Source organism: Thermobia domestica, chromosome 7, assembly GCF_964235325.1.
Source record: "Thermobia domestica chromosome 7, izTheDome1.hap1.1, whole genome shotgun sequence".
Taxonomy (NCBI): Eukaryota; Metazoa; Arthropoda; class Insecta; order Zygentoma; family Lepismatidae; genus Thermobia; species Thermobia domestica.
In genome coordinates this window covers 87636667-87662867 of record NC_137460.1, presented here as the reverse complement: position 1 = coordinate 87662867, position 26201 = coordinate 87636667, and the positions used below count along the sequence as shown (strand labels likewise).

Here is a 26201-nt window from a genome sequence, read left to right as displayed (position 1 = left end):
CGTCCGTCATTTGCTATGATGTAGCTAGGGAATAAATTATGAGTTTCGGGACTATTCCTTTCGTTAACGGATAATGTCGTAATGGCTGGTTAGTCATCCGCCTAAAAATTTGCAGTATCCTGCCTACTAGGTTGTTGTTCTGCTTTGTGTGATGGCCCGCAGAACTGGTGGATTGTTCTGGGACCCAGTTGTACGTTTCTCGATTTATTATTTTGATAGCATTGGCTGGAACCGTGGCCGTTCTTATAGTACGTAGCACATACTGATAGCTTTTCACCTTTAAAATTTTTATTATTGCTATTTCTGTTAAAATTGTTATTGTTGTTATTACTCCTCTCTTTCTTTTGTAATTTTTTTTCCGCTGTTCCCTTTTCTTTGTTGAATATGGCCGCCCTATTTCTTCTAAATTGAGAGCCCTTTTATGGTATTCTGTGCGGCAAGTGCAGAAAGCTCTACCATTTGGATGGTAATCTTGTTGATATCAGTTGAATTATGCGTCGGCAAGTGACTAGTGTTTGTAAGGTGGGAGAGGATTGTGACAATTGTGCGTGTTGGAAAACATGTTGGTGTCTGATTTTGCGGAGCACCCTGTAGTGGTGGTGCGGAAAGGAGAATTTGCGTATTCTGAATATTAGCAATTTGGTAAGTTTTGGAAATTTAAAGGATTACAATAGACAGTAGAATTTGCTTGCTGACTATACATGGGTAAACAGGAGTTACCAACATTAGGTTGATTTGATTCAGTTATAGGTATAGGTAGCGTATTAGAAGGTTGACTGTAAAAGGAACTAATCGCTTGAGATAATTCACCACAATCTCTCTTTTACAGCGGCTGCTTCTGTGCGGCTTCCAATAAGTGCAGGTTGTCCTGTAGTGACTGCACTGACTGGGAAGTCTCTAATGCGATTTTCTGCAAAAGGTTCTTTCTTAGACCTAAATACAGATAATGGATCTTTCGTTCCTCCGTCGCATGCGGCATTACCTGTTTTATTGCGCGTAATTTCCTTTAAAAGTATTCGACTATCCATTTATTGTCACTGTGCTACATTTGATGTAGTTCAAATTTTGCCATGTTGGGCGGCAATCTCGGACGACTTAGTGTTAACTTGCTCTTTAACTGTCCATATGTAAGATTATCCAATTGATTTTAATTTTTTAATTGAAGAACTAAGTCCAATGCAACATCTTGTTGTACATAGGAAGTAAATCCTTTTTCTCTGAAGTTCACGATTCAAGTAGTGCCAAATGATCAAATAAACATTTAAAAAAAAATATTGGAATCTTTGGTTATTCGTCCGGAGTATTTCGTTAAATGTGGGATATGAAATGGTAGTCTAGAACCCTGTTCGGACATATTTTCTAGGTTGTTTGTATAAGTGTTCTTGTTAGATCTAATCTGCGGCATAAAGTCCTGTCACACAGTTTAGTTTATACTTTTAAGGAAAAATAGTTTATAACATGTACTTAATAAGTTGTAAGTTCACTTTGGATTAATAAAATAGTCTCTGGTAGCGGTGTTCAATTCAATAGGCTCAGAATGAGTCCGCCACTTCTAATGTAAAATTATCCTGCTAAGGCAGCAGGAGGAGCAATTATTACAAATATAGCACAAATCATTATAACTGTGAACCAGAACCCATAACAATGTTCTCTATAGGTTTATGTTAGTAAACGGATGGTCCCTAGGCTCAGATAGCCAGGGAAAGGGTACTCTAAAGCTCCAGGAAGCTAAGAAGTGCGGTTAAGAACTCTCAGTGCTCCAGGCAAGCAATGAGAGTGTGGTTAAGTACCACAGAGCTCCAGGCAAGTTAAGTGTGTGAGGAACCTCAGAGCTCAAGGCAGGCTGCTAGAAGAGAGGAGTGACCAGTCGAAACTGATGCCGTTGGAGTTCCTGTGGCATCTTTTATACCCTCTTCGTGGGTGGTGGCAGCGCTAGTGTTCTGCGGTTACGTGTCCCATCAATGATGATATCCTCGTCTGCATGCTTGTAATAGTAGTACTAGTAGTAGTAGTAATAGTAGTAAAGAAGCACGTGGCTTTATTTAAAAATGAGGCACGTGTATTAATTAACAATATTAAGAAAATATCCTATATGAGTTGTAAAGGTAATGTTATTTCACAAAATGACTCTGTATTAACTACCGACACAGAACGAAGCTTTGCACTTCTTTTTAAATAATTTCTCATCGCTGTATACTCAAAGAAAAATCACCTTGTCTAGAAAGATTACCTGTAGGTTAGTTCCCAGTGAGTGTATACAAATTATATATATTGTATGTTATATATATATATATATATATATATCCAGGATGGCTTAAAAGTAGGTATACAATACCGTACTGATCAGCTCATTGCATTTTTATATCATTTTTTATTGTTATCCATGAGGTAGACTTAGTTTCTATATTATTTCTTCTTAATATGTTTTTACTTACATCTTAAGCTCGGAAGAGCCGAAGCAAATAAACCCATAAACTAGAATGTTATACTTAATCAATGCAGTGGTGATATATATATATATATATATATATATATATATATATATATATATATATATATATATATATATATATAGTCTGTCAAAAATAGCACCACTTTGGAAAATTTGTTATATTTTTAGTTCCAGCCCTGTTATACACCTCGTTGGTCACATACTGTTCAACTGATCATTTAATAGTTCTCTAATGTTTATGTTGTGCTACTGTAGTACATATACGAACATTACTTGAAAACACTGCGTTTTATACATCAAGGGACCTTATAATTCAGAAACTAAATTAAAGGATATTTTTTTTATTATCACAATCTGTGCAAAGTTTATCGCTAAACGGTAGGTAAATCATTGAAAGTAAACGAAAAAAGAAAACTGTTTACACCACAATCTTTATGACACTTCACTCTTTTGTCACAACGCCAGGGGCAACTCTTAATGCTGCAAACCAACGGGATATGATGTTCACAAGTGTTTCATTTAATGTAATATCCAGTTCGAGGTGCCAGATTCGAACCAGTTCCTCAGTGATTTGTCTCCTAGACGGATAGATTTTCCCATGTCCTTTTTGTTGCAGTACTTCCGCAACAATTTTTATAGAGGTAGTTAGTGAGTACTTCACATTATATGCCCGTAACCAAACTGCCTGTACAAAAATTGTTGCGTGAGTACCTTAGGATTCTGAAACATGTATTTTTGAATAGAGCACATATTAGTTCCTAAGTAAAGTCTTGACCCGACTACGGTAGATCCCATAGTTTTGGAGCTATGGACTTTTAAAGTTCATTTTTTCATATTTTCGGCAGCCTATAACTCCGAAAAGAAGCATTTGTGCACCCAGGTTGGTCTATACTTTTTCTCTTATTTTGGTGTCAGGAATCACCTCCCAAACGTTGTCAGTGTTGTTTTTAAACACCCTATATATATATATATATATATATATATATATATATATATATATATATATATATATATATATATATATATATAAACATGACCATGGCCCTTCTTTAATGGGACTAGGGTATCTGCGTTTGTGAATGAATGACCTCCGTATCTAGTTCGTCTCGATTGACTGTTCAAAATTAGATTACCTTGCTTACTGACATTAAATTTCATTAATTTGATATTCTGCACCTCTTTTTAAGTGCCCTTCTTCTTTCTTTAAAATTGATAATGCCTTGGAACAAGTATTGGATCTTACCGCTGTTTAATTTGTGCGTGATTGACTTTTGATTAAAAATCAATAAAATTCAAAATAAACTTACTTTTGATTCTTCAAATTCTTACAGATTGTTTAAAAAAAAACTATATTGCAATGTTTTGTGGTACCGCAATGGTAGAGCAGAAAATATACGAAACCTTTGTGTTTTCCAACTGCCACTTTTATTACAAACATTATGATACAGAACCGCCGAATAGAGTGTGTGATTGTGAAGGAGTACCCCATGGCCAACTCCACGGCTCTAGCGTACGCGCCTTTGGGGTGGGAGACCCGGGTTCGATTCCCGGCGAGAGCACATGTGGTTCGGATTCCACGTTAATCCGTAGGTCCACGTCTCATATAGCCTCGTTGCTGAAAGGGACGCTAAACTAAAAATCAATCAATCAACACTCCACGGCTCAGTGCAGCCGAACAGAATAGGAGAGATGGTAAGTGCCTAATCTCGGGAAAGATTGACCAAGAGGTGCCTGTTGATTCTCCTCTTATATGATAGGTTTGTAGATCCTCGTTGAATCACTGGCGCTGGTGTAGATGATGTCTTATTTATTAGGTGACATGTAACACCAGATAAAGTGTAGTCTGCTTCTGTTGACAGGTAGCACGTTACTGGCATGCGTCACATGGCTGGGCATATTGTAATATAAAACGTCGAATTTTCGATGACTGCTGTGAAGGAAAGGCGTTTACATAGTAGGATAGGGTATCACATCTTATTTCAGACACTGATATTTGAAACTCCAAGAAAGGGTTTAAATAAATGTAAAATATCTTGACTCATCACTAAGTCTACAAATTTAGACTAGCCCAAAAAATAAATGTGTACTCGTAGAAAACAAAATCACTACTTTAGTCTTTATCCTTCGATGCTTCACTTGATCCTGCTGATAACCGAGGGTATTTCTCGGACGATCCAATTTTCTTCAATAAAGTTCGATCAATTTATTCTGTTTATTTCTCATTCTGAATCATTCAAACAAGATAGTAAGACTAATCCTACTTCTTCTAGAAGGAGGTTGTTCAAGAAAGGTCAACTGTCTTTGAAGACAAAGGTTCATTACGTAATCCCTCAATCTCTTTCCAGAGAAAAAAATCATAGTCGTGGGATTTACCTTTCAGCTGAACTAACTGTACACAATGTGGAACTGAAAGTTGAAACAAACGATATCACATAACGTTTTTGCTCTGTGCTAACCTCATCAGTACTACCAACCTCAAAACAAAAAGATCACTTGTCGTTTAAACACGGAGATTATTTCCGGCATTTGTGCACGCTCATTCAGGAGATAACTTGTAATAAATAACCTTGTTCTATTCTTCTTAGAAACTCAGATATATTACTAATTTTTAAAACGCCTCCAGAAAAAAACTACGTTTGGAAACCTGAGTAGTAACACTTTAAGCGCCAACCCCAAAATCAGATGTTCCACTCTGTGGGCAGCAGGTTTCACTCGCCTATTGAATAACACGTGAAGTTTGTATAAAATGTATGCACATTGTCCCAGTAATACACCAAATACGCACAAAATACCCGATATATGCACATGTTACTTTGTGTTAAATGTTTACACTCATAAATAAAAACTATTTGCTGCTCCACAAAGTACACATCTTAATTTTTTCTTATTCTTCAGTAGTTGGCGACGACAGAAAAGGTATTAATGATGTTATTCCAACTTTTGTCCAAAGTATCCATATCTAAATTTAATTTTGACTCCCTCGGTCAAATGAAAAAAGTCTCATTAATTTCAATTTATCTATTTTATGCTTTGAGTTTTTCAGGTATTTTGAAAGGCCTGAAGTTGGTGCATTATTGTATTTGGCATCTTAAACACGATCTTTTTCAGTCTAATGTGTGTGTTTCAAGAAACTTCATAGACACCTTCGGACATTTATTTATTGAAGAAAAAATTATGTGTGGATTATATTACTCAATGTACAACACAATTCTAACATGGACTGGACTGGGTTATTTAGAAAACTTCTCTTCATTGTTACTATACACGCATTAGTATCGTGATGACATGCTCTATGCGCGCAACAATTTTGCAGTACGAGAAGTAACCTTTTCATAAACCAACGATGCGGCCGTTTGTTAATATTATGCCTTTTGACGTCGACGAGACACAGCGTCGCTTGCCTACACATTTCCTGTTCGCTCGTTTATGCTCCACTATCTAAGTGAACTGCTTTCTCGCAGTATTTGTAAGCGCGTCCACACATCCGCCATCACGCTGAAATTGTAATCGTTTGTACGACATAAAATGCTGTACAAAACCCGTGAGATTGGACTCATTTCAATCATCCTTCTTGGTGCTGCAGTTATCACAAACAACAGTATAGTTTCTGGAAAACATACCAACCTTCTAAAAATATTATTCCTAGCTCCTTAGTATTTCATAAAGTGAACATGGAATAGTATGATGTTTGGCAAATCTGGTGCCCTCTGTTTATAGCTCAGCCAATTCGAGACACAAAATTCAAGATCAACTTCGTTTCTAAAATACTGAAGTTTCAACAGAATGCTCTTCTCGTCGAATTACCGGAGCCGCGGTAGCTCAGTGGTAGAGCGTTCACCTCTGATGCCTGAGGTCTCTGGTTCGATCCCAGCTCGCACCAAGTAAACTTTGTGGTGGACAAACAACGTGTGCGTGGGTTTCCTCGGGGTTCTCCCGTTTCCTCCCACTTTCTTCATTCCACAATTTCATTCATTTCTCATCATCATCGTCTCCTTTAGCCTAGCCGGCATAATTGTGGGATGTACAACTCAAAAGATTTCATTTCATTTTTCGACCCTTACCTGAGAGCATATGTTTAATTTACATCGTCAGCAAAGCTTTGCCCATACTTTATTACGATTATTCGTTATTAACATGTTCGCTGCATTACGAGTCACCGGTGGCTCGTGCGATATTTCATTTCTGTACGGTGCCATTGTATGCATTGTATTACCTCTGTGCGTTTCTGGTATTTTCTTTTGTACAGATTTTTAAGATTACTAGCATCCATGTGCTTACCTTCACCGAGACATACGGTGACTCGTATAGCACTGAGATCCAAACTCAGTTTTACACTGCCGCAGCGAACGTCAATTAAAAATACAAGATTAAATGTTTTTAGAAAACAGTACAAAAATCAACAAATGGAATCACAGTTTCACTTGTTTACTAATCTTACTACTATTATTATCCGTACCTCTTCCTGATTAGGATCTCCCTTTGCCTCTCTTTTCTCTTGTTGCAATTTCCGATGAACATGTCGCAGAAATTTTCTGATCACTCTGTAAAAAGTGTTAGCTTTTATACATTAAATGCCAACTATTAGCCGCTTAGAATCATATTCATGCAAATGGATTATATAACAAGACTTTCATCGAATTATAAAAGCTGTTGTTCCACGGTATATTGTAGCATGCAAATTGCCAGAAAACTAATTAACATAATAAATAAATAAAAAAAAACATAAATACACGGTATTCAACAAATTGTACAGATATGTGCACTAAGAAACGTTTAATCAATGAGCTGAACTCTTAAGAAGTTAAAATTAAATCGTGATTATATATAAAGTGAGAATAAACAGTAGAACCACAGAAATCTCACGATTTCGATGTTACCCGTCAGAAGCTCATACGGCCTAGTACTTAACCAGGAACCCTTCGCACCAGAGGTAAGTCTATCATTAAGCCTCTATTCACGAAAACCTAATTTCAAGCTAGTATTAGTTACTGCTAATTCACAAAGATAGAGTTTTAGATCTAGCTCGGTTACTAACAGCAACAGTGCATAAAATTTCTGATTGTATACCGTTCATTCTAGCTTTGAAATCTATAAAAAAATAAAAATCCAAAATCTCACTGAAGCAAAAAAAATCTTGAATTTATATTAGTTCCGGTGATATATTATTGCCTTAATCACACTATCTTCAGTCAATTTTATATTGCCGAAATTGTAAATTGGTCATTAAATTTTTGAGTATTTTTTTTTTTCAGCATTTCTCCACATAACCTTTCCTTTATAAGCCAACTGCACTGACCAACATACCATACTACAATAGTGTAATGTCTTGATGTTTACTTCAAAATACACAAGTAGTGTACTTTGACTAAATATCGCAGAATTATTAAGAGAGTCTCATTTGGGCGTATTCCACATTTCTTTAACCTAATCGTACGTTTGGCGCAGGACAAAAAACAGATCTATCCAAATAATTTGTTAGGAAGGAAGCGTATTTTGTATCACGTATCTTAGCAACTTCACAGGTGTAGGAATGATTATCATTTGCAAGAAAGGCAGAAAACGAATTATACATAACATTATTTTATAAAGGCCCTCGTTCTTACTTAAAGAATTATAAATTTTTGACAGCCTCCCTACTATCTTCCTTAATAGTTTTGAGAGTTTACGGTTACCAATTAGAGACAAGATACATATGATGAAAATAAAGAGTATTATTTGCAAAAGATGCAACGCGATTTCTAAAATCGAGGAATGCTTCTTCTGCAAATAATATTCTTTCCTTTCCCTGCATGCATCTTTTTGTATAATTCGGTAACTTCAGTCTCTCAAAACTATAGTGAAAAATAGAAAAGAAACTTCCGTAAAGTTTATAGTTTGCAGACATCTAGGTGAAAATCGTTGTTTACAATCGTTGTTTACATTGATTCTTTGAGCTTAAGATTACAAAAAGTCATACTTACTTTAAGATGAGTTTCAAAAGAAATGCGTTCTCTAGAAGGCTCCACAATCATACTTTCTTTTCAATGACGATGTATTAAGAAACTAATTTTCTAATTAAGAAATCTCTGGTTAAATTCTTTAGAATGATAAGTAATAGCAAATTTGTAAGACTTTTTTCTGATTTGTACCTACAATCTGGAAAAATGAAATGGAATCTTTCAGTTTTACATACCACGATTATGTCGGCTAAGCTAAAAGAGACGGTGATGATGAGAAATAAATGCAATGGTGGAATGCAGAAAGTAGGAGGAAACGGAAGAACCCCGAGAAACCCACGAACACGGTATTTGTCAACCACATAGCCCATTTGCGCCAGCTGGGATCGAACCAGGGACCCCACGCACCAGAGGTGAACGCTCTACCACTAAGCCAGCGTGCTAGTATTTGGAATATAATATAATTATTTTAGTTGGTTACATGATTATTGAGTGTATATATAACACTTCGTGATCGAATCTAATACTCAACTGAATAACTCATTTCGACATCCATTAATAATAGTGTTACGTTTTCTTTCAATGATTTTACTAAATATCCATCTATTTTCAGCCTCGAATTTATCCTGACAACTACAGCTGAAATATTATTCCACATTCAACTTGGTGATAAATAATCTGAACGATATGTTCATTTCTACTTTTAAAACTCTTGAAACAGAAATTAATCAGAATCATGACGGCATTGATCACTACTAAAGGAGAATTCTTTTCAAATGACTACATATAGAAGAATGTATTTGTCTTTACATTAAACAAAACATATTTATTGCCTACAATACTATCTTATTTATCTTCATATATCCCACCCAAATGTGAGGGACTACAAGTTTTGAGAGTAAACAGAGATACAGCGATTGGTATAACAACCAGATTTCCACATTGTTCCCATTACTCAAATCCAAAGCTAACTAAGCACAATATTTCTCATATATATATTTCTACAACCGTGTTATCACTTTTGCTATTATATCAGACCTAAATCATTACACTTTTTTTTTAGCATATTAAAGACATTTGAGGACATTTCATTTTCACGCAGTCAGATAGCTAGAGAAAAGCCGATTTTTCACATTCTATTAACGAAGTAACACTGGCAGAGATCACAGAACTGCCATCCCCATCCAAGACCAATATCAAATGCCAAACCTGATGTTACAATAGTATCTAGCCCACTAATATTGGATAGTAAGTAGCACTGCCCTCTTATACTCAATTAGAAGCAAGTCAGAAGCCACTTACAATGGAATAAGATTTCCACATTCCTAATCTTGGAGCAAATACCTAAATATATATATATATATATATATATATATATATATTCTATAAAGCGTTCAAGGAAGGAAGTAAAATGTAGAAGATTCTCTCTCCCTTAGGATGCCCAACTTCCACAACGACAAGACGCCTCGAGTTTTGAACAAGAACCGACATTTGAGTTTGAAGTTGATCGCATAGGAGCTGAGACTGCCAGAATCAGATGTCTACCAAACCATTTTTAATCATTTGAACTTGAGAAAAACCTAAGCAAAACTGATCCCCCAAGATTCTGTTGGATGAGAATAAGAACAGGCGTTTGTGAATTTCTAGTTAATTATTAGATTATGTGACAAGTGCTTCCGAGTTTTGTGCGCGCGAGTGATAACCGAGGATGAAAATTAGGTTTTTGAGAAATAGAAGACAAAATTCACAGTGACACATGTACAGTGCTTGACCAAACAAGATACGACAGAGCAAATCACAAGTGAAATTTATGTTCGTTGTCTTTTTTGACCGAAAGAAAGTCGTTCACAAGAAGTTTGGATGACCTGAGTAGACAGCGAAATCAACTTCTTCTGAGACGTACTTGACCGCTTGAGGAAACTTGTGGAGCACATCCATCCTGACATTGCACAGACATCGATCTTCCACTACGACAAGGCGCCGAGTTACACACCTTGACAGGGAATTTCTGACACCCAAAAGTAATCCAACGTTTCTCCATCCCCACAACGACTTCTTTTTATTTCCGAAGATCAAAAAAGCTTTGAAAGAAAAAAGTTTTTGGATGGTTGAAAACGTCCAAACAAATGTGACAAGGTGTTTGAATAAGAGATCACGTCAAGACTGACTTCCTCTGCTGTTATGAATCGTACCAGCACCGCTGGAATTGGTGTGTTGACTCACAAGGAATCTACTTTGAAGAATACTAAGAGTTTTATATATATATATATATATATATATATATATATATATATATATATATATATATATATATATATATATATATATATATATATATATATATATAAAAGAATCATTCACATTACATTCTCTACGGGGTAAACACTGTATATAATACACTAATCTTTCCCAATATTTCAACTCCATTCCAGAATGTGAACAAGAACTAAAAAGAAAATTTAAAAAAGAAAGTAAAAATAAATTCTCTCCTTATAATTGTAATATATTTTCTGGACCAATTTATTTACTTAGTGTATTACTTGGTGTATACCTGTTTATTCATCTCCCTTGCATCTTCATCTAGTTCCTACACAATTAATAAACAAGTATACGAAAATACTAGCTAATCTCGCAACTCTTAAGAAAGAGAAAAAAGGACTTTTATTTTGTTTTTATCCACACGCCTCATATAGGAGGATGACCATTCTTTCTTTCACATCCTCTTCATCTGAAAAATATTCTGAAAAATACACCTCATGGTTCACCATCCGATATTGCTACATAAATCAATGTAACTTGATGAACCCATGAAAATCAAGTAGTATTTTTATTGTACACTAATACCAGTGGCGTTTGAGGGGGGGAGCTTCCGGGCTTAAGCCCCCCCGAAATCTTACTACAGTACAGTATATGAAATATCTTGGAGAATTTTCACATTTCCAGGCAAAGCTCCTCCTCCCCCCTTACGAAACAAAATCGTAAATACGCCACTGACTAATACAATATCTACTTACATTTACTTTGCATATATAATCAACGCGAGAATAACCTCTATCTTTCATCAGCTTTGAGTCTGCCTTGAAGTAGAAGATAACAATGCATTGTCTTATTAACTTCTCCCAATGTTGTGCATATGTAAAATTTTACTTGAAGAAATAATAAATAAATAAATAAATGAAAGAAAAACTTTAACTCTACAATTTTCATGGCTTCCTATTTCTCATTTACTTAGTCCAATCTCTACTTTATTCTCTAAAAATCGCATACCTAGTATTTGTGACACCGGCAAATACGTAATACTTTTTTCATTTCCTCCTTAAAGCTGTTAAAAACCTACATAATCTAGGTAGTTCAGTCCATTAATTTATACTAGGAAGCATTCTTTTTATTTTGATATGAACAAGGATTTTTAAGTTTTACCGATTTGGTTTCGTCTTCAAATTAAATTAAATTAAATGTCTTAGTTTGTGAAAATACAATTTTAATATTTAAAAATTCAAATTTAAGTGATATTGCACAATAATATTAGTAATATCAGACAATGTAAAGAGACATTTAATTGGATCTCAAGAAGAAATCAGTAAGATCAATCAATTAAATTCCAGTTCGCTTCAAAAATAAGACAACGAACTACCCATATAAAGTAATGGTCACTTAAAAAGATAAAACTTATTTTTATACTATAGTCATTGTTTATATTGTACCGTTTAGATTATCCATATTACGCAAACTATTTATATTATACCACTTATCATCTCGTATACCTAACAATAGCTTTTACTGATGCTCTCTAAAGAAAACGTGTCACTCTTTACAGGATGAGCTTGAATAATGGTTGAAACCACTAAGAAATCCTAACTATATATAAAACTTCATGAAATGACTCATAAAATAAAGGGATACTTCCGATTAACATGGAAAGTTGAAATTTGGTATGATTGAAGCTTTAGGGACTAATCAACAGAAAAATTGCCATAAGTGAAAATTTTCAAGTTTTAGGGAGTCTAAAGGGGGACTGAAGATTTTCCCCCATGTTATTTAAATGGGAGGTTTTTTGGGGGAGGGGGAGGACCAACAGAAAAAGTGCTAAAAGTGAATATTTTTAATTTTCAGGAGGTCTAAAGGGGGGATGAAGAAATTCTCCATGTTATTTAAATGGACTTTTTTCGCACCTATAATCTCATATTTTAGGTACTGGGACTTGGAATAAAAACTTGAAATTTGGTATGCTTTTATGTTTTTGTTAGCGTTACCCGAGTAAATCACCAAAAATAAAAATTTCCAATTTCAAAGTGGTTTTATGGGCAACGAAAAAACTTTCCCATGTTATTTATATAGGGCATCTTCTGCGGCACTTCCGGCAGGATTTGGCATGATTGTAGCCTTATTGGAGCTAACCCACAGGAAAATTTCCAAAATTAATATTTTTAGTTTTTAAAAGGTCTAAAGGGGGATGAAGAAATTCCCATGTTATTCAAATGGGCGTTTTTCTTGTTATACATAATTTTATCCTTTAGATAGTTGAAATAGGAAAAGAAACTTGAAATTCCGTAGAATTGTGGGTTTAAAAGGTACGAGGCCGTAGGCCGAGCAAACGCGGGGGTCTGGGGACGGAGCCATCAACTAGCCACATAATATAAAGCAGTATGAACAATCCTTTTATTATAAAAAGAAAATTTCACCAAATTAAATAAATTGATTCTTTTTCCGCTCATCTATTGACTAGTGCGTGCGCCTTTGTTGCATGAGGTACCGAATTCGATTTCCGGTGAGAGAGCATTGAACGCATTACGGTGGTTTGGATTCCACCTTATACTGTAGGTCTACGTCTCAGCCTCGGTGCTGCAAAGGGATGCTAAGCTTCAACAAACAACAGCAACATACATTCATCTTTCTCGCTGACCTTAACTTTCATATTAGCTTCGCTCAACAATGCACATCATTTTAAGATTTCATTATAACTTATACTGTTACAAGTGTATTTTTTGGCCTCCATGTACTCACTCGTGTTATCTATAACATCACTCCCGATATCGTTATCACATCAATGATATTAACCACTGTACTAGCACCCATATTTATTAATTTGACCAATTCTTACGTATATCCATCTTAGCACACATGATCAACAGACGCTCGAAGCTTCGAGTCTGCCTCAAAGCAAACAGTAATTATGCACTTACCTTACTACAGTTTCCCGATTTATTTTCTATATGCGTGTAATCTTTTCTTACGGGTCTTGACTCAATTGATAGCAATCACGCCTCCCTTCACATCTACTATCTGGTTCTCGATTATCATAACGCTTTAACAAAGCTGATTTCCAAATTATCGCTCTCATCTCCCCATAGTACTCGAGCGCTAAATGGACACCATTATCCTGCCATTTAGCAAGCTTTAATCTACATATGCTGTGAATCAAATCCATTCTATATCATCCTAAATTACCACAACAATATTTTGCTTTAGTCGGTCATCTAGAACGTTTCTATAAAGAGTTATTATACACCATAAATTCTGAAGTACTCAGACTTCACGTTCATTTCAAGGCATTGTCAGGAATTACATCTCAGAATACACACAGTGCCCATTGTTCATTAGAAGTGCTCCAATGCACTGTGCGGCAAGTAGAAAAACACCCAACCCAAATCTCATTAACAATATTCCTTTCCACGTAGATAAAAATAAATCAAATGTTTTTGCTGGTAATCTTTGAAGCATCTTTATACCATCAGAATCAGAACACACGACGCATTTATCCTATCGACGATATAAATACTGCATCCAGACACTTCAAACAAAGTATAAAACAATCAATTTTTATGTACTCACAATCCACAATGCCATGAATTCATTGTCGTTCAATAGAAGCGTAACAGCCTCAGACTTCGATAAACCACCTACTGACATATTAAAGAAAGTCCTTTTGCTCTGCTCACTTCCCTCGCAACAATCTGCAACGTTTTTCGCAGAAGCCTATCCAAGATATTTCTATTCCCTAAATAACATCATCATATACTCTGTTTTAATTAACTCTTTCGTCTAACGACTCGCCCATACAGGATCAGGATCGATAATTCCTACCAATTCACCAAGCACGTTCCAGACCATCATATTCTAACAATGGTCAACTTTACGTCTGATAACTATTCTAAAACCGATCACTACATTAAATTAATTGTTTTTGTCTCAACTTTTCGACTTAAAATAATAATAATGATAAAAAGCATTTGTCAAAATTGAATCTCGCTCTCATCCATAAGCTATTTTAAAGCTTAAACTTTCAGTCAATACGTCTGCAACACACATCGTTTTCTTATAATCTGTCTTGCTTACATTATTATCAATAATCAGATACCAATGTCTCATGTCCACAGGATAAGCGTTATCACTATTACTGTACCTTATGTTCGTTCTTTTTTTGTACAGATACCTATAAATGTCAACGATGTGTTTCAGTGTCCGATGTTCTTTTTTTACTCTTGATAAATCCATACAATATATCAACCTCGACTTCCAAGAAGTAATCAATCGATTCGCTACGGATATTACAAACAGAATCTCCCATTCAATGCAATAAAATGCAAAGCCTTGATTTTCATAGCTTCACATAAACGTTTAAAGTGAGCCAAAATCCCTCATTTCTGTCAATAAAAGTTTACGATACTTCTGTAAGTTAAGACAGAAGTCCTTCATACTTCTCAGTTAAAAACCAGTTTAAAACAACATATCAGCTCTTGGATCATCCATTCAATCGTTGTTTAGTTTCCCCCACAGCATCTCTTTCATGAAATAGTATTTAGTGAAAGGTTTCTAGTCTTCGAGCTACTTCATTAATATAATGGAAAACTGTACAATTCATTATTATGGTTCACAGAGAATGATAACCTTCCATATAGGCTAATTTGAAGTATTCACTCACACATGACAGTCCGCCCTTCCACCATTCGTTGTGTTTATGTGACGCTCAGGATTTTTGACAATTGTCCTATAGTGCACTTTTTACTAGATAAGATTTATTTCTAAGGTATACAACTGGAATTTTACTCCACTTCTGTTGGAGCGCTTTGCCTTTGGGACGGAGGAAATCAAAAGGCACAGTAGTCCATTGGGGTAGCATCAGGACTCTTAATGGGATATCGGTGAAGTGAAGAGCACGAATCCCGGTTATCTGCCTATATATGTTTTCCAAAAGCTTCACTGGAAGAAGGGACCTATTAAGCGGGCATCGCTGTTACTGTACATAATCAAATCACACGGAGTTTATCATATGGAGATTTTAAAATCTGAAGTGTATAGTCTAAAAATTCGAAATATGGATTTTATTCTTGGAACGACTACAACCACTGCTCTGAACCTAGTCATTAGTTCCTCCATATTCAGGAGAAATCAGATCCACGAAGAGATGAAAGAAGTCTATGGGGATGAAAGGCCATTCTCTGAGATGGCATCCAAGTAGAAACGGCAATTAAAAACTAGACACATGACCACTGCGGATGCCTCTAGATCTGAAAGACTATCTTTCACTGATGATATCGCCTTGACGGAGAAATTTGAGATCATAATGGAAGACAGGAGGATAACCATTGAAAGTGTTATGTGTGCAATAAATATGAGTTATGGGTCTGCTTCGAATATAATTCACACCCAGCTGTGTCTTCAGAAATGGGTGCCACGACTGCTCACACCTTTTCAGAAGAGGACGCTGCAAGAGAAATATTGCATCGCTGTGGGTGGGTGAAGAGGACTTTTTCGGAAAACTAGTGACAATGAATTAAAGTTGGGTTTATCTTTATGATCCAGAAACAAAGGAAATGAGCAAACAATGGGAAAAGTCTGCCACCAAGGTGATGCTTTCCGTTTTCCGGGGCTGTGAAGGGGTCATCATGATAGACTACCTACAACAGGGGAAAACTATTACTATCCATCTTTTGACTAAGTTTCCATTTTTTGACTAAGTTACGAGAGGAACTGAAGAAGAAATGTCGTAAATTGGCCACAAAAGCGGTGCTGCTGTTGGCAGATAATGTACCAGTTCATTCCAGCCATGATCCATGATAAAGGCAGTGGAATTTGCATACGAGATATTGCCCCATCCCTATACTAATTTGACCTAGTACAAAATGACTTCCTTCTCTTCCCAGAAATGAAGGGTCAACTCGAAGGATGCCACTTTGACAGTAGAGATGACATCATTTCTGAGGTTGAACTGTGATTTCAAAGCTAAACTGCAGACTTTTACAAAAGGGCTTACGGAAAGTGAAGAACCGCTGGCAAAAATGTGCCGCTAGGCACGGTGACTACGTAGAGAAAGACTAATACCATCATGGTGTCAGAGTTCTCCAGAATGGATTTCTTCTAGATGATTGCACGAACTTTTTGACACCTTCTCGTGGAACGGTTGAAAAAATACGATGAAAATGGGTGGACATATGAATCATTATGGTGAAGCTTTTTTATCAGTTTTCCCACTTGTTCGAAGTTATAGTCGCTAGATGTACGCTTGAAGTTTCTGGACTAATCAATACCGTATACACTGTAATATTTGACAAATAAAAGAAAGTACATTTTAAAGTGATGACTAGCTAAATATCGTATCACAAGACACTATCTAGCCTTTTACTCTTGAAATGATTGAATATCATAAAAACTATTATCAGCTTCGATTCAATACTAAGTTTTGAATGTACTAAAGCTTACAAACAACTACTACAATTTATTTAACCTTAAAATTCTGTGTGGTATATCGATTATTCTGAATTATAATCGATATTTCAATTTCAGTTTTCATTATAATACTTCAATCACGATTTGTAATATTATACTGAGGTATCCGCATCTGAGCATAAAATTAAATTAACTGATTTCTTTACTCAATATGTTTTTCCCAGATTTTCTACTGAGACCTCTCACGTTATATATTTAAGTAAAGTACTTACCTTATTGATTTTTGCATTTTAATAAAACTTATGACAAGAACACAGGGTGGAGTGAGAAGCAATGAATAATTATGTTGAAATATAGTGCATTTTAACTGACACACTCGAAGCACTGTAAGACCTAGGAAAGTTTTAGAGGCTGGGCGAAGTGTACACAATATCTATCTTTTTTTTTAATCCTTTTAATAACTTTCATTTCATCTTTGAAAATCTCTTGATGGCACTGCGCAATTATGAAAATACACGCTATTTAGACGGAGCTGGCCACTAAACTGGCGCGGATGAATCTCAATTTTTCATTTACCACACATTTGCTCTTTTGTGATTTCCATCGTTGTCTTGTGTTACTGGTAGTCAATGTGTGTGAATAATTTAAATAACCGAATACATGAAGCAGTCAAAGATTAGTCAACTAAAATAGTCATCATCATCTGATTACCTCCACAAATTTCCAGAAAAATGGATGGTCAGTATGTTTAGGGAATGCACTTCTAAACCAAGAATGCCCGAATTTTTTTTTTTTTTTTCTATGTAAAGCCATTTTACTACTTAAATTATTGCTGAACGATTCATATATTCACAGACAGATTAAATTAACATACTAATTTCAGGTTTTAGAGCACTACAGAAGGTTGTTCGATTTATATCTAACAGATTTTCAAAATGTACTTACCCCATGAAAAGCCGTGCCGCCACCCCTGGCTACGTTCTATCAGATAATTAATATTATGGACTATCGCTCGAAATCAGAAATTTCACTGCAACAAACTACGTTGGAGTACAAGGCATAGGAATTCCATTCCATTCCTTAGGCAATGAGTGCGATGTTATAGATGTCAATTTAATAGTCTAAATACGAAGAAATCCATTGGGCTGGCGTCAGAGCTTTTGCCAAGAGTGCCATGAAATGAAATAACATGGATTCCCGTTTCCTGTTTCATGTCATGATAGAAGCGGAAGAGATGGGTGGACGCTGTGTCCATGGGATCATCCGCACCTGGTTATTGCTGATTCCGTACATATGAATGATGTCTTTCCGATAGCTTGGGATCCTGAAAGCAGGCAGCGCTCTCCACTTTTGTCCACTTCGCTTTCAATCATGAAGTGCTTTTTTTCTACTAAAAAGAAGCCGGTACTCACCACAAATACGTTGTTCTACTCGTTCTGATTGACTGCGAACGCAAGCGTAAAAATTAAATAGATGGAAGAAATTAGCATGTGCTGCCCTGTGTTGATTGTATTACCTATTTAATTCATATAATTCATCTTGTTTCACTCTTTTAAACTAAAATATCTATTTCGTAAATACAAGTGTTTTCTTTTAATGTTTAGAGAAATCACTTCTTTAGAAAAAAAGATCCAACCCACTGCGTACGCCCCATTACGTACAGCAACAATAACAAAAAAAAAAAAAAAACTTCATTCACTATTTTCTGGGAGAAACTTTTTCTCTATCGCCAGTGAAACTCGGTACATCATTTGTCAGAAGCATCACTATACCGAATCATACCAATATGCGTGAGATAAATGTGGGCCTCGTCCAATCTGAAAACAGTCTTTCAATTTGACCCCTTCGCCCATTTCCAAGTATCTTAACCACTATTTGCGACAGTCTATCTTTTGTTCACCAATGTAGCACCTACGGATTCTGTGAATTCATGGAGATTGTGGTTGACAGTGGACTGTGTCAGATTTAACCCCTGGGCCATATCATTTTAGGGCGTGGATTTTCCTATCCTGCCAGTCGATGAACTTCACGAAACACCTCAGAAACACATTCCCTGGTACTTCAACGAGCCCCTTATTATCTCGAATGTTTCTGCATGGGCCTCATTTGTGTTTACTAACCACAATGTCTTTAGCAGTGGTCACTCCGATGGTTACAAGTTTTCCCGATACTGTTTTACTATTTGGATGCACGAAAAATATGCAGAGGAAGAATGTCATGAAGTACCCTATCAATAACCTTCACTTTAGCGCCGTTTCACTAGCACCAACACGACACTCTTAACACCTGTAAGCTGAGACGCAGTGATAATGACACCGGTTTTATGTTTCTGGTACAACTACACGTGCAACAGCAGCGTTATCAAATCGATCGAATATAAACCGAACAGCTTTGTCTAAGGGAAACTGCACAGAAACCCACATGAACGTGGGCCATATTTTGGGTGACCTGGACTAATACAGAAAGGATTATCGTATTGTTGGTCATGGACTTGATAGAGCAACCACCAAACGGGAGATGAAAATCCTTAATACCCGCCAGGCCAACGGCAAGTTTCTTTCTTCTTTGACAGTCACAAGAAAACAAAATAGCATATTCTATATACAGTCTGCACATAAAATATGCTGTTCTTTTGTCGATGACTGTACATATTGCATCAGTAACTTATAAATATGCGAGATCGCGTTTTCCAACACATGTTTAATTAGGACTTTCTGAGAGATCTTTTCATCATTCAACGACTTATAAGGAATACACTCCTATCCATCTAGTATACACGTAAGAAGTTTACACTATGCTTTACACTGCAAATAAATAAATATTACATTGCGCAGTATTTTCTTAAAATCTATTACAAATTCCATACTACTACTGTTAATAATAAGAACTCCTTGGCGCGTCTATTGCTTTATTATGACTGACACTTTACAGATGCCATTTTGATCATATGGATCTTCAGCATATTTTCCTATTTCATTCTATAAATATTAGAAAAAAAAAAAAAGAAAAGAAAACATAATTGTACAATAAAGTGCAACAATTGAAATAAGAAAACAGAAGACTACGCTGGACCGTTTAAAATTTCAAAAGTGAAATGAACAGACGAGTGCAGCCAACAGTAAAACAATGCTCATTACTAATTTCCCTTGGGTGTTTACAGAAGCTTTCTCTTCGTTCAAAGCAGAAACAGTGGTAGTAGTAGTGGTGGTGGTGATGGTAGAATTATGTCTGAAAGAGAAAAATGCAACAGAAAAGCTGTATGCAATAATAAGAACGAGAAGATAAGTGTTCGAATAAGCAGAAGAAAAGCATAGTACAAAAAGAAAGAAAAAATCTACCGATATGAACAAGGACAACGTGATAGACTGTTTTTCCCATTCTTTGCCTCGTTAAACATACAACTACTGTGCAAGTGTCAACTATGAAGCACTGTTGAAGTAACATGTAAACTGATATATTGCAAATATAAATTACCGGCGTTATAGAATTTCACAAACAGAAAATTTTCCATACTTATTTATTTATTTATACGTATTTCGGGCCATCACCAGCATCTACGGCCTTAAGTCCAAGAACGCCCCTCAGCGAGCACATTATCCGGGAAAGGGTGGGGGGAGAAAGAAAGCATCTTGGGACTTGTATAGATACTATCCCGACATTTTCCTAGTGTAAATGAGGGAAACCAAGGGAAAAACTTCACTCAGGTTGGTTGGCCTAAAAAAGCTGTTACACCTTTTCTACCGAGTGTCCCCACCGGGATTGCTCGCACCAAAGGTAAGAGTATGCTACGCTACGCGGAGCTACGAGAATTTTCCTGACCGAATTTACAACGACAAAAACATGGTTTTGGGTCTAAGGCGGCAAAACCAAACCTGATCCATTTGAAAGATGTTAAGATGTAGTGTTAGTGTCTCGCACACTACCACGTAGAGATATAGGCAACACAGGGACCTATTTATGTTCTCATCCCGCTTAGTTTTACAACACTTCCATTATTTGATTCCTTGTTATTCCATTCTTTACATACAGCACTTTTTGGAACTTCAAAAATCTAGTTCGATAGTCAATTTTCGAATCTATGCATCTGTCAGTGTGTTCCCATATGCCGAATGCTTAATCCATATCAAATGCACCAATGACAGTCGCTGACAAAATTTATTATTTTTCAGTATTTGTACACAAGTTGTACTATATTTACAAAGTTGAAAAGTAGTTATATATATATATATATATATATATATATATATATATATATATATTGTTTTGAGCCGCCATTTTGTATAGCCCAATTTTGCTATACAAAGGGTTAGCGATAAACGCTGTAGAACCGTTACTTTTGAAGATATTAAGACGTCGATTTCAAACAAAAATAATTTGAAAGAGAATTAAATGTACATTTTATGTTCTGTGCAAAATTAAGTTTACTACACATTGAATACCTGAAAACACTTTTTGAATCTTAAAAGTTTCAGAAACGCAACTTATCATCTGAGATTTAAAATTTTAAAGAGAAACATAAAACTTTTTTTTTTTTTTTTTTTTTAAATACAGGTTTTGTGGTATACTATTTACTAAAAGAGTTTGACATTGACATCTGAAAAGATCATCCTCTCTTTCTGTTGCGAATTTTCGAAAATCAGCTATGTTCAACCTGAAATATCTCAAAAGGGACATCTGGAAAAATCTCAAATTTTGACAGAACAGTTGTTATTTGCGTAGTAACAGCAATTAAAATTTGATCACTGAGACTTAACTATATTATTATTATTATTATTATTATTATTATTATTATTATTATTATTATTATTATTATTTTAATATGGCGAAATTCGGCGGTAAAGTACTTAAAGTGATGGTTCATTCTACAACTAAACACTAAATGTTAGGTATTAAAACATATAGTTTAGTTCAATTGTGCATCTTGTTTTATTGTAATAATATTTTACTGGAACAAACTAATTTTTAATCTTATTTTGAAGGAAATAATTACTAAAAATAAATGTTGTTCGTCTTACGTAATTTTTGAGCTTAATATTTATTATGTGGAAAGAAGGTCCACTGATACATACTTTGAGAACAAGATTCTCATGAAGCTTTATAGTTTTCCTTAATTTTTCACATTCTTTATAATACTTACTAACTGATCAAAGAAATATAAATCAATCACTGTTTTATGCCCCACTGTACTTGACTGACTGAGTGAGTGGAGAGGGAGGAATGGGGACACATCAGCAACTTCGCCATTTGTGCCCGTCACGATAAAGAAGACTGACTAAAGCTTCAACTTCACTGATTTGAATTCAATAAAGTATGCAAATTAATAATTATATCGTGAATGAGTTACACTACTACGAATTAGCTGTGTGACAGGAAGGAAAATCTAGAAAATTCGAAGAGCAAATCGAACTATTTTAGAAAGCTCATGTATACGAAACAAACTGGTAACGGTGTTTTAAGTTTTAAATATTGATTATGCTTTTCAAAAAACTGCTAAACAATGAACAAGATAGGAATAAAGAAACGGAATCGAACAAAATAGGAGACAGAAGATGACAATAGGAAGATTAAAGCGGACACAGCCACCCACCTACACAGAAGATGTGGGGAAAATTCATACACAGAATGGAGAATAACAAAAGCCCCTGGTCATGATAACATCACAATCGAATTGATAAAGAATGGAAAAGAGGAAATAATAGAAGCAATAACTAAGCTGATTCAACAAATATGGGAAAAAGAAACGATGCCGGCTATCTGGAAGATCGAGATAATCTGTCCATATAAAACGAGGAAGAAAAAAATACAGATTGCTCAAATTACAGAGGCGTCACTCTCCTGAATACTGTCTATAAGATTTTTCTCCAATATTCTGAACGACAGAATCAAGAAGATATCGGAAGAAATAATAGGATAATAGAACAAGTTTCCGAACAAATAAAAGTACGGTAATTCCCACTGAAATTAAGTAAATAGAAATGACCATGGACTGCACACAAGCTAGGGTGAAAAATCAACAACAAATTAACTGACATCTCTTATTTTAATCAAAGAGCGAAACAAGGAAATAGCTTATCAACACTATTTATCTTGGTTTTGCACCAGCCTGTTAAAGACATCCATCAGAGAGTTATATTTACAAAAAGCCTTGCCAAATATGTGCATATGCAGATGATGCAGCAATTATAACCAGGAAGAGAGATTAGTTCTAATGTATGAAGAACTGGAAACAAACGTTAAAAAACTTTAAATAAACGAATCGTTACAGAAAAGAAAATAGATACAAGAAGTTCGAACATCGGAGGAAAGGAATTTGAGGGAGTAAAGTTCGAATATTTAGAAAGCCTAATCGATAGAAACAACTGAATCAATACATCTATCCAGAATAGAATAGTCAGGAAATAAAGCACATTATGCTAACATCCAAAACAGCAAAAATATCGAATACGAAATATTGGTTAAACCAATGGTGACATATAAGTCAGAAACGTAGGCCCTACGACGAAAGACGAAGAGAATCAAGGACAGTTAAGAAAAAAAAAAAAGTGAAGGAAGATGGCAAATGGAGAATATGGATACAACGATGAACTCTACACATTAAATAAAAAACAAGACATAATAAAATTCATTAAAGTACAGAGAATACAGTGGCTAGGATGCAGACACGGCAATGCTCAAGAAAGTATATGAAGAAAGACTCCCTGTGGATGGGCGGATGTTATAATGAATGACAAAGACTATGAAAGTGAAAGGATGACGAAATAACATGTTATACAGAAAGGAATAGAGACAAATTGTTGGGAAGGCCAAAGACCACCTAAGGCTGTAACGGCGAGATGGAAATACCATGCATAACGAAGTATATATATATATATATTTCTCTTTTCTTAAATAAATAATTAGGAACTATTAATAAGGTTATAGTTTGTAATTTTTACATTTTTTAAATTAATTTTAGATTTCCTTTCTTGAAAAACCTTAGTTCAGTATTCTGTATTTAAGACACTTGTAAGCAATTATTTTTACAAAGCCAATTCATTATTCTCTGAATATTGTTAGTGAAGCCTTTAAGTTGATAGTAAGCAAAAGATTTCAATAATCTCATTCACATACATTATCAGCGAGTATGTAACATTATAGAATTCGATTCTCTGTCAATTCAGCAACAAGTTCCTCTACATTCACTAGTGTTTGCGAAACTGAAACAAGCATCTCCTTAACTGAGTTTTACAAATAAATTCGCCAACTTTCCAGATTTGTAGGAACTTTGAATAAGTATTGTATATACTATTGATAATATCAACTAAAGATAAACGGGTTAGGAAATTTATGAAATACCAGCTATCTACAAAGTAACTTCAAACATAAACATAATATAATTGCAAATAATAACATACACTATGTGATCAAAAGTATCCGGACACCCCCAAAACATAATATGTTTTTCATATTAGGTGCATTGTGCTGCCACCTACTGCCAGGTACTCATTATCAGCGACCTCAGTAATTATTAGACATCGTGAGAAAGCAGAATGGGGCGCTCCGCGGAACTCACGGACTTCGAACGTCGTCAGGTGATTGGGTGTCACTTGTGTCAGAAGTCTGTACGCGAGATTTCCACACTCCTAAACATCCCTAGGCCCACTACAGCACAAAAGCGTACAGGCCGACCTCGTCTGTTGACTGACAGAGACCGCCGACAGTTGAAAAGGGTTGTAAAGTGTAATAGGCAGACATCTATCCAGTCCATCACACAGGAATTCTAAACTGCATCAGGATCCACTTCAAGTACTATGACAGTTAGGCGTGAAGTAAGAAAACTTGGATTTCATGGTCGAGCGGCTGCTCATAAGCCACACATCACGCAGGTCAATGCCAAACGATGCCTCGCTTGGTGTAAGGAGCGTAAACATTGGACGATTGTACAGTGAAAAAAACGTTGTGTGGAGTGACGAATCACGGTACATAATATGGCGATCCGATAGCAGGGTGTGGGTATGGCGAATGCCCAGTGAACGTCATCTGTCAGCGTGTGTAGTGCCAACAGTAAAATTCGGAGGTGGTGGTGTTATGGTGTGGTCCTGTTTTTCTTGGAGGGGGCTTTCACCCCTTATTTTGCGTGGCACTTTCACAGCGCAGGCCTACATTGATGTTTTAAGCACCTTCTTGCTTCCCACTTTTGAAGAGCAATTCGGTGATGGCGATTGCATCTTTCAACACGATCGAGCACCTATTTATACTGCACGGCCTGTGGCGGAGTGGTTACACGACCGTAACATCCCTGTAATGGACTGGTCTGCACAGAGTCCTGACTTGAATCCTATAGAACACTTTTGAGATGCTTTGGAACGCCGACTTCGTGCCAGGCCTCACCCACCTACATCGATACCTCTCCTCAGTTCAGCACTCTGTGAAGAATGGGCTGTCATTCCCCAAGAAACCCTCCAGCACCTGATTGAAAGTATGCCTGCGAGAGTAGAAGCTGTCATCAAGGCTAAGGGTGGGTCAACACCATATTGAATTCCAGCAGTACCGATGGAGGACGCCACGAACTTGTAAGTCATTTTCAGCTAAGCTCCGGATACTTTTGATCACATAGTGTACATAACTGTATGTTTTCTAGCAGCTTATTTACAAATAACTACTCACTGTCAACTTTATAATTTCCTTGTACAGGGCTCGAAAAATCTCAAAAGACGGAATGCAAGCAGAAAATTGTAGTTAATACCATTTTTTTAAATGTATGATTAGCTATGCATTAATAAGTGGAACGAAGAAGTAAATTTAAAAATCTTCAAAATATTACTATTACAAATAATAAAAAGTCAGAAATGTATTTTGCTTGCTTACTGATCCAACTAACCGATTTTTAAAGTAAGCTAGTATTATGATTTTCTGAGATCATTACAAAAGGATCACACTCAAAATAATCTGAACATTTCTGTTATAGAGCCTAATTTACTTGTTTCCCATCGTCCTTAATTTGATTTTTCTTTTGAAAAAAAAAAATCAATCACAAGGATGGTATATATCGTACGTGATCAATGAAAGTTATACGATTTTGATCAAAATTGGGATGGCGATAGAACTTCACAAGCTTAGTACACATTTCAAATATGATGTGCAGGTCTCTGGTTCCTAAGATTTTG

General features: G+C 35.7%; 1 protein-coding gene across 13 annotated transcripts in view; it reads right to left on the bottom strand.

Annotated features, from left to right (window-relative positions):
• Pcmt (Protein-L-isoaspartate (D-aspartate) O-methyltransferase) overlaps nt 1–26201 on the bottom strand; it is a 99212-nt gene that overhangs the window by 10971 nt on the left and 62040 nt on the right. For 4 of the 13 annotated variants that reach the window (XM_081765011.1, XM_081765013.1, XM_081765012.1 and 1 more), the window contains one exon: nt 19947–20283. The exons of 4 other annotated variants lie outside the window; for them this stretch is intronic. In XM_081765011.1, the coding sequence (XP_081621137.1) occupies nt 20139–20283 (145 nt within the window). In that variant the 3' untranslated portion in view covers nt 19947–20138. Of the gene's footprint in view, nt 1–6908; nt 6994–19946; nt 20284–26201 lie in introns of those variants that run through there. 5 more of the 13 variants (XR_014132184.1, XR_014132180.1, XM_081765014.1 and 2 more) reach the window with 3 other exon arrangements.